Source organism: Rhinoderma darwinii, unplaced genomic scaffold, assembly GCF_050947455.1.
Source record: "Rhinoderma darwinii isolate aRhiDar2 unplaced genomic scaffold, aRhiDar2.hap1 Scaffold_671, whole genome shotgun sequence".
Lineage (NCBI taxonomy): Eukaryota > Metazoa > Chordata > Amphibia > Anura > Rhinodermatidae > Rhinoderma > Rhinoderma darwinii.
In genome coordinates, this window is record NW_027464229.1 from 12,885 (window position 1) to 23,026 (window position 10,142).

Here is a 10,142-nt window from a genome sequence, read left to right on the forward strand (position 1 = left end):
CTGACCACGCCTTCCTGAGTCACTGATGAAGAAACGAAACTCCGGAGCGCTGCCTGCCGTATATAAGCGGGCGCTTCCGGCTGCCGGTAATGTCCAGTATGGCGCAGTCGCTGGAGGAGATGGCGGAGGAGCTGACGTGCTCCATCTGCCTGAGTCTCTTCACCACCCCGGTCACTCTGCCCTGTGGCCACAACTTCTGCTCCCAGTGCCTGGACCTCAGCTGGAAGGGGGCGGAAGGCGCGGTGTTCAGCTGCCCGCAGTGCCGCTACGTCTTCTCCAGTAAGCCGGAGCTCCGGAAGAACACCCTGCTCAGTAACCTGGTCAGCCAGGTGGAAGCCGCCCGGGGAGAGGACGGAGGAGGGGGAGACTCCGGTCCGGAGGAAGAGCCGGAGGCGGACAAGGCGGCCGTGCTGTGTGACAGCTGCCGGAATGTGGCCGCCAGTAAGACCTGCCTGACCTGCATGGCCTCCTTCTGCCCGGAGCACCTAATACCGCACCTGCACAGCCCGGCCTTCCTGGACCACCTGCTGAGCCAGCCAATGGGAGACCTGCAGCGGAGGAAATGCACGGAGCACAACAAGCTGATGGACCACTACTGCTGGGAGCACGGGCTGTGTGTGTGCTGCTACTGCGCCCTGACCCACCGGACGTGCCGGACCTACAGCCTGCCGGAGGCCAAGCAGCAGAAAGAGGTGAGCCCCGCCCCCGACCCGACTACACCCAACACCGCTATATACACATATATATACACCACTACTGCTGGGAGCACGGGCTGTGTGTGTGCTGCTACTGCGCTCTGACCCACCGGACGTGCCGGACCTACAGCCTGCCGGAGGCCAAGCAGCAGAAAGAGGTGAGCCCCGCCCCCGACCCGACTACACCCAACACCGCTATATACACATATATATACACCACTACTGCTGGGAGCACGGGCTGTGTGTGTGCTGCTACTGCGCCCTGACCCACCGGACGTGCCGGACCTACAGCCTGCCGGAGGCCAAGCAGCAAAAAGAGGTGAGCCCCGCCCCCGACCCGACTACACCCGACACCGCTATATACACATATATATACACCACTACTGCTGGGAGCACGGGCTGTGTGTGTGCTGCTACTGCGCTCTGACCCACCGGACGTGCCGGACCTACAGCCTGCCGGAGGCCAAGCAGCAAAAAGAGGTGAGCCCCGCCCCCGACCCGACTACACCCGACACCGCTATATACACATATATATACACCACTACTGCTGGGAGCACGGGCTGTGTGTGTGCTGCTACTGCGCCCTGACCCACCGGACGTGCCGGACCTACAGCCTGCCGGAGGCCAAGCAGCAGAAAGAGGTGAGCCCCGCCCCCGACCCGACTACACCCAACACCGCTATATACACATATATATACACCACTACTGCTGGGAGCACGGGCTGTGTGTGTGCTGCTACTGCGCTCTGACCCACCGGACGTGCCGGACCTACAGCCTGCCGGAGGCCAAGCAGCAGAAAGAGGTGAGCCCCGCCCCCGACCCGACTACACCCAACACCGCTATATACACATATATATACACCACTACTGCTGGGAGCACGGGCTGTGTGTGTGCTGCTACTGCGCCCTGACCCACCGGACGTGCCGGACCTACAGCCTGCCGGAGGCCAAGCAGCAAAAAGAGGTGAGCCCCGCCCCCGACCCGACTACACCCGACACCGCTATATACACATATATATACACCACTACTGCTGGGAGCACGGGCTGTGTGTGTGCTGCTACTGCGCTCTGACCCACCGGACGTGCCGGACCTACAGCCTGCCGGAGGCCAAGCAGCAGAAAGAGGTGAGCCCCGCCCGCCCCCCCCCCCCCCCCCCCCCCCCGACTACACCCGAGCCGACTACACCCGAGCCGACTACACCCGACACAGCTATATACACATATATATACACCACTACTGCTGGGAGCACGGGCTGTGTGTGTGCTGCTACTGCGCCCGGACGTGCCGGACCTACAGCCTGCCGGAGGCCAAGCAGCAGAAAGAGGTGAGCCCCCCGACCCGACTACACCCGACCCGACTACACCCGACCCAATACAAGTGTGTGTGTGTGTGTGTGTGTGATTATATATATATATATATATATATATATATATATACACACATATATACAGCCAGCCTCCAGGAGGCCAAAATATTGTGTCCTGGAGGGGAGGAGGGTGCATGGTATATAACACCACATAGTGTGTGTGCTATATATATATATATATATATATATATATACACATACTCACAGCGCGCTCCTCCTCTGTATACACACAGCGCGCTCGCTCCTCTCCTCTGTATACACACAGCGCGCTCGCTCCTCTCCTCTGTATACACACAGCGCGCTCGCTCCTCTCCTCTGTATACACACAGCGCGCTCGCTCCTCTCCTCTGTATACACACAGCGCGCTCGCTCCTCTCCTCTGTATACACACAGCGCGCGCTCCTCTCCTCTGTATACGCACACCGCGCGCTCCTCTCCTCTGTATACACACAGCGCGCTCGCTCCTCTCCTCTGTATACACACAGCGCGCTCGCTCCTCTCCTCTGTATACACACAGCGCGCTCGCTCCTCTCCTCTGTATACACACAGCGCGCGCTCCTCTCCTCTGTATACACACACCGCGCGCTCCTCTCTGTATACACACACCGCGCGCTCCTCTCTGTATACACACAGCGCGCGCTCCTCTCCTCTGTATACACACAGCGCGCGCTCCTCTCCTCTGTATACACACAGCGCGCTCGCTCCTCTCCTCTGTATACACACAGCGCGCTCGCTCCTCTCCTCTGTATACACACAGCGCGCGCTCCCCTCTATACATACTGTGTATATAGAGAGGAGCGCACGTTGTGTGTGTGGATATAGGGTAGGAGTGCGCGCGGTGTATATAGGTGGAGATGCACACTGTCTGGATGTTGACATTGACCCGCTCTCTTTCCAGCTGCATTACACGAATATGTTGAGATCTATGAACCAGAAGATTGAGAAGGCGACGAGCACAGCGGAGGAGGTCCAGTGTGATCAGAGGCGGCTGCTGGTGAGTGGAGAAACCCCCCCGCTGCTCCCCCAGCCCCCCCGCTGCTCACCCTCTCCCACCCCAGCCCCCCTGCTACTCACCATGATCTTTTCACTATTCAGGAAACCACCAGGAAGAAGAAGGAGCTGCTGGAGGCCGAGTTTGATGAGATAAAGACCCTCGTAGATGAAGAGCGGAGGAGGGCAATGGCGAAGATTGAGGAGGAGGAAGCAAAAGTCATCAGCAAATTCAACTTCACACAGAGCGTCCTGAGCAAAAAGCGGCAGGAATACGAGAAAATGCGTAGCAGAGTGCAGAGTCTCCTCCAGGAGGACGATGACCTCCAATTCCTGAAGGTAAAGACCACCCCTCACCTCCCTGCTGACCTACTGTAACCTGACCGTGAGTAAGACCGAGATGAAGGGGTTACTGGGCAGAGAAGGGAAACAGTGGTACCTGTACTTCAGTGCTACTACCACCTCTAAACCCTATATAATAATTATATCTATATGTAACCAGTAATAATTATCTGGTTCACTGTGTACATAACGGACATTACTGATCCTGAGCTACATCCTGTATTATACTCCAGAGCTGCACTCACTATTCTGCTGGTGGAGTCACTGTGTACATACATACATTACTTATCCTGTACTGATCCTGAGTTACATCCTGTATTATACTCCAGAGCTGCACTCACTATTCTGCTGGTGGAGTCACTGTGTACATACATTACATTACTTATCCTGTACTGATCCTGAGTTACATCCTGTATTATACTCCAGAGCTGCACTCACTATTCTGCTGGTGGAGTCACTGTGTACATACATTACATTACTTATCCTGTACTGATCCTGAGTTACATCCTGTATTATACTCCAGAGCTGCACTCACTATTCTGCTGGTGGAGTCACTGTGTACATACATTACATTACTTATCCTGTACTGATCCTGAGCTACATCCTGTATTATACTCCAGAGCTGCACTCACTATTCTGCTGGTGGAGTCACTGTGTACATACATACATTACTTATCCTGTACTGATCCTGAGTTACATCCTGTATTATACTCCAGAGCTGCACTCACTATTCTGCTGGTGGAGTCACTGTGTACATACATTACATTACTTATCCTGTACTGATCCTGAGCTACATCCTGTATTATACTCCAGAGCTGCACTCACTATTCTGCTGGTGGAGTCACTGTGTACATACATTACTTATCCTGTACTGATCCTGAGTTACATCCTGTATTATACTCCAGAGCTGCACTCACTATTCTGCTGGTGGAGTCACTGTGTACATACATTACTTATCCTGTACTGATCCTGAGTTACATCCTGTATTATACTCCAGAGCTGCACTCACTATTCTGCTGGTGGAGTCACTGTGTACGTACATTTACTTATCCTATATTATACTCTGGAGCTGCACTCACTATTCTGCTAGAGTATTCTGTTATATTGGGGGTGTTACCTGTATATTGGGGTTCTGCGCTGTCTATACCCCTCCCCTGCAGCAGCTCGCACTAGTCCTGGTTGCAGAGCGTTGTCACTTTTTCCTACATCTTCTCCTTATTTGATCTAGCGAGCGACCAAACTGAAGGACACAACATCCAAGGAGCCGTTCAAACCGAAGATGGAGTTTGATGATAAATTACTGCAGAGCATCTATAAGAACACCGTGTCCCTGAAAGACGCCATCAAATCAAGAATGGGTAAGAGTCCCTCATAAGCTTGCCCGCCAGCCTGGGATCTGTAGTTCCACCTATGGACTGATCATCTTGTGTTCACGCAGTGGAGACTTCAGAATGGAGAGCTCACCCCACGAAGAAGGTGCCGGGGTCAGACGCAGGTAGGGAGGACAGTCTCCTGTGCACTGCACTTCAGGTAGAATAGAGATCTGCACCGTATTCCAGGCCTTCACATCCCCGTTTCTTTACGTCTTACAGAGGAGGCCGGCAGAAAGAGGTTCCCCAGCTCGCCTACACCCGGAAACTACGACGAACAGAAACCCAAGAGTAAGTCGTGCGCAATGTCAAGACGTAATATTATGTCCTATTCTACTCCTTATAATGTTACAGCTGAGGGGGAGGGGGCGATACTGCCTCTACTAGAGGTCTCCGAGGCGTGTCACCGTGATGACATCACATGACTAACGCCTACATTATACACAGGTGTGACGTCACTGGCCTAGGAGCTGTGGTCAGGTGACTTGTCGCGCACTCAGTGACATCACCGCACGCAGATCCAAGAAGTCCCTGACTTACCAATATGTCTTTCAGATAAAACCAAGACCAAAGCGAAACCCCCAGCGACTGATGCGAGTGCTCCACCCCCTCCCGGTATGTGCGCCATTGTACAGCGCGCGCGCGCGTGTATATATGTATATAATCTTCTCTAGTCCCCGGGACAATAATTTCACAGCTTTCTTGTTGATCTATTTGTCCTGTGTTGATCACGTGAAAGGTTCAGGTATGTGCTGGACCATGTGCGCCATGAGTGATGGATGCTGGCAGGGTACACATATGTGGCAGGGGCCGGCAGGGTACACATACCGTATAGATGGCGGCAGTGTAGAGATAGTAGGCAGGCAGGTGGTGGCAGGCAGGTGGTGGCAGCCTCGATGTACAGTATAGATGGCGGCAGTGTAGGTATAGTAGGCAGGCAGGCAGGTGGCGGCAGACTCGGTGTACTGTATAGATAGGGGCAGTGTAGAGATAGTAGGCAGGCAGGTGGCGGCAGCCTCGATGTACAGTATAGATGGCGGAAGTGTAGGTATAGTAGGCAGGTGGTGGCAGCCTAGATGTACAGTATAGATGGCAGTAGGTTAGAGGTACTGTATAGATGGCGGCAGTGTAGGTATAGTAGGCAGGCAGGTGGTGGCAGCCTAGATGTACAGTATAGATGGCAGTAGGTTAGAGGTACTGTATAGATGGCGGCACTGTAGGTATAGTAGGCAGGCAGGTGGTGGCAGCCTAGATGTACAGTATAGATGGCAGTAGGTTAGAGGTACTGTATAGATGGCGGCAGTGTAGGTATAGTAGGCAGGCAGGTGGCGGCAGCCCCGGTGTACAGTATCGATGGCGGCAGTGTAGGTATAGTAGGTAGGCAGGCAGGCAGCGGCAGCCTCCATGCAGAGTATAGATGGCGGTAGGGTAGAGGTAAGAGGCAGGTGCTGGCAGTTTAGAGGTACTGTATAGATGGCGGCAGTGGCACACAGACTGTTCAGCTAGAACAGCTCCAGCTTATAATATGATATACTTTATATTTTGCAGGCAAGCCACAAAGGGCGCCACGTGCCAAATCCGCCGCACGCACCCCGGACTCCAGGGAGCAGGTCATGATGTGTAAGGTCACGGGGAGGGGACAGACTAAGGGGGGGACACACGGGGGAGAGAGGACGGGGGGACGCACATGGGGGAGAGATGACGGGGACACTCGGGGGGTGGGAGGGGAGAGACACGGGGAGAGGACAGAAGATGACCGTGTTTAGAGGGGGGGGTTTGAGACTTGCTCGTCGCCATGTTGACGTCCTTTGTTGTTTTCAGGTTCGGTGACTTTGTCGGCAGATCCCAGCACCGCGCACAAGAAAATCGTCCTCTCCGACCTGTTCACCAGATTATCCGTCAGCGACGTCCCTCAGCACTACCGGGAGAGTCCGCAGAGGTTTGTCAGCTGCTCCCAGCTCCTCTGCTCTGAGGGCTTCTCACAAGGCGTCCATTACTGGGAGATCCTGAAAGAAGGAGGCAACTTTAGTGGCGTGGGCGTGGCCTACCAGAGCATCTCCCGTTTCGGGTCGGAGAGCCGCCTCGGCCGTAACAAGGTGTCCTGGTGCGTGGAGTGGTGTAACGGGCAGCTGCAGGCCTGGCACGACGACAAGCAGACCGACCTGACCACCCCCAACACCAACAAGTATGGGGTGCTGCTGAACTGCGACCAAGGCTTCGTCGCCTTCTATTGCATCGGAAAGAAGTTCAGTGAAATCTATAAATTCCGGGCCAAGTTTACGGAGCCGGTCTATCCGGCCTTCTGGATGTTCTCCAGTAAAACGGTCCTGGTCCTTAATGCTTTCCAGTTAGGGCCCTGAGGTCTCCCCTTTAAGTGGCGTTCCCTGGGGGGGGGGGGGGTCACTTAGTTTCTCAAGCTATACAATGATTCTTCTTTCTAAATGTCCATGTAATGCCATTTACTTTACTCTGATCTGGAGTCACATCTTATACTCCAGTCATATCCAGAGCTGCGTTTACCTCGGAGATGCTTTAGTGTTGGGGGTTTGGTGATGGGTGCGTCACTCGTTTGCTGGTTTCCGATGACCGGTCCCTTCAGGGTGTGCGGACACTGGGCTCAGTCTTCGGGAGGGTCGCGTGGAGGAGACTGAAGCCTCGGAATGGAGGTGGTGACTCTTTGGGGTTTGTCTGGTAGATGGAATGTTCTAGGTTGAGGTTGCTGCCGCCATTTTGTTTGTTGGCCGCCATGTGCGGGGGTTGGATCTAGAGGCTTTTCTTGGGGGATCCTGATGGCTTCTTGAGTTGGGTGGTCTAGTCACATGACTTTGGCGTGCCGCAGCTTTCGTCCGTCACATGGTGTATCCTGGCTTCTCTTTGGCCTTGTACACCACGTCTGTGGTCGCTCTCGTAAGCGCAGTCTCACCCCCGTGGCGGCCCTGTTGTACTTAATTCCCGTTTTCCTCTGTTCAGTTATGAGATGGTTCGTTCTGGCGGCATTCTTCATTGGTTATCACCGCCGGAGGTGCGCTGGAGGCGGAGTCTCGTCATCTGCAGGGCCAATCACTGGCAGCGATTATCTTTTAGTTTTTGTAACTCAAGGACGTGATTTTGCTTCGTGAGTAACCTGATTATTCGGAGGTCTCGGGCTGGGACGTGTGACCCCTGCTCTCTGTGTGGCCCTGTACAGGGGCCCAATGGACGGCATCCAATATGTGCTGTCTCCTCACTGCAAATCCTCTGTTCTGCTGTGAGGTCAGGTGACTGCAGGGATTTCTTCAGGTTCTCTGAATAGCTAACAGATATCGGCAGTTACCCGGACACATTGTTGTCATGTGACAATGGGGATCGGCCATGGCATGTGTCTCAACGGGGATTGGCCATGGCATGTTATTTTCATGGGGCATCGGGAACCGGTAATGTCAAGTTGTTGTCATGTGACAGTAGGGACTGCCCATGTGATATTACTGTGATGCTTTTCAGTAGGGACTGTCCTGTTTATGATACGGCACAGCAGGAACCGGCCGTGTCATCGTGTGACAGTAGGAACTGCCCATGTGAGATTTGTCGTGTCTCAACAGGGACTGCCCATGTCATGTGACACAGCAGGGACCGCCCATGTCATATTATTGTCATGCATTTCAGCGGGGACTGCCCATGTTGTTGTCATGTGACAGTAGGGATTGCCCAGGTGATATTACTGTGATGTCTCAATAGGGACTGTCCCTGTCATGCGACACAGCGGGGACTTCCAATGTTTTTGTCTCAGCGGGGACCGCCCATGTTGTCATATGACAGTAGGGATTGCCCATGTGATATTACTATGATGCTTTTCAGTAGGGACTGTCCTGTTTATGATACGGCACAGCGGGAACCGGCCGTGTCATCGTGTGACAGTAGGGACTGCCCATGTGATATTTCTGTCGTGTCAACAGGGACCGCCCATGTCATATTATTGTCATGCGTTTCAGCGGGGATTGCCCATGTTGTTGTCATGTGACAGTAGGGATTGCCCAGGTGATAGTGATGTCTCAATAGGGACTGTCCCTGTCATGTTATTGTGATGTGACACAGCGGGGACCGCCCATGTCCTATTATTGTCATGTGTCTCAGCGGGGACTGTCCTTATCATATTATGTGACAGCGGGGACCAGCAGTCCCTTATAAAGACACCTCCCGTTTATGGTTTGTTTGGCTCTATTAGACGGGTGGCAGCGTTGCGATGAGTGCGTTTCCTCTACTGCGTCTGCGTACCGGAATATCCCCACCATATAAATCTACTTCACGCCTGCAGACTCACCGCTCCATAAGACGAGGCGAATAGTTACTCCACAGCTGTGTCATGAACCGCTCCGTCAGCTGTCACTCTGCTGGCGCTTTGTGGCAGGTGCTGCGGCTGTCACTTGTCTGGGCCCGGCTGACACCCATGGGTGCAGCATGAGAGCTACGAAGCTTGACTTATACAATGAATGGGTCTGGTGTAATGATGTGAACCCCCGGTGATTCTGCCCCCTCACGGGCTTACTGTGGTATGGATGTAAAGTGGCAGCGCAGTGACCACAGCATGAAATGCTATTTCTCCAGCACACTGGTGGGCACTTATTACTCCCGTTATCGGGTACATGATGGAGATTGCGGGACAGAGTGGGGGGGGGGGGGTTCAGGGGCTCGGAGCATTTGCTCATACGAGGTCCAGATATTTCTCAAAAGGCTGTGCTGGTCATGTGACACCATTCATTGGGTCCCCTGCTTTGTCCTGAGGAGAGGACGGCGTCTTATTGAGATTATGAGCCACATCTATTCCCCGTATGCGGTGTAGAGGTATCGTCACTGAACCCATAATATTCCCAGACAAGCTCCACACCCAAATCAACACTGTTTGACGTAGACCGCACTAATCGTACAAGGACACACATGTAGACCGCACCTATCACACGATGCTTCCTTGTATGTTCTGAGTTATGCACCTGGCTTTTCTTTTTAGGGTTATGGATCCTTTATCTTATAAAATGAAATGAAATTTTATAATTTCAATAAAGTTGCTTTATTGTTGCTGGGAATGTTCAGACATCTAATTTTAGCAGAATTATTGTGTTTATGGAAAAAGTCTGGGACTGTCGGGATGGAGGTACAAGCTGCCTCTCTGACTATGTTCACACATCACTTAAACACCAAAATCAGTAACAAACTTAATTCAGCGCTGGATCTTCATTCGTTGCATTGCAAGGAAAATCTGCAACGTTTCCGCAACAGATAGATTTTGTTTTGATCCTGTAGTACACCCTGAGGCAAGCCTACGATCTGCAGATTTGTCACGCTGAGTGAATGAGTTATGGTAAATCCCCATTCCTAACATTGAACATACATTTATCGCAGAATTTC

General features: G+C 53.0%; 1 protein-coding gene across 1 annotated transcript; it reads left to right on the plus strand.

The window, feature by feature from the left end:
* TRIM25 (tripartite motif containing 25) lies at nt 1–9,812 on the plus strand. Its single transcript, XM_075849094.1, has 9 exons — nt 1–692; nt 2,960–3,055; nt 3,157–3,390; nt 4,622–4,751; nt 4,832–4,888; nt 4,986–5,054; nt 5,319–5,378; nt 6,312–6,383; nt 6,585–9,812. Exons 1-9 carry the CDS (start codon nt 90–92, stop codon nt 7,121–7,123), a joined length of 1,860 nt encoding a protein of 619 aa, XP_075705209.1. The 5' UTR covers nt 1–89; the 3' UTR covers nt 7,124–9,812.
* The last annotated feature ends 330 nt before the right edge of the window (nt 9,813–10,142 follow it).

What these genes read in the sequence shown, in the direction of transcription:
- TRIM25 (XM_075849094.1), top strand. Translation starts at nt 90, where the DNA reads ATGTCCAGTATGGCGCAGTCGCTGGAGGAGATGGCGGAGGAGCTGACG. An exon ending in ATGACCTCCAATTCCTGAAG is followed by an intron (nt 3,391 to 4,621) that starts GTAAAGACCACC and finishes TATTTGATCTAG; the next exon opens with CGAGCGACCAAACTGAAGGA. An exon ending in GGTGCCGGGGTCAGACGCAG is followed by an intron (nt 4,889 to 4,985) that starts GTAGGGAGGACA and finishes TACGTCTTACAG; the next exon opens with AGGAGGCCGGCAGAAAGAGG.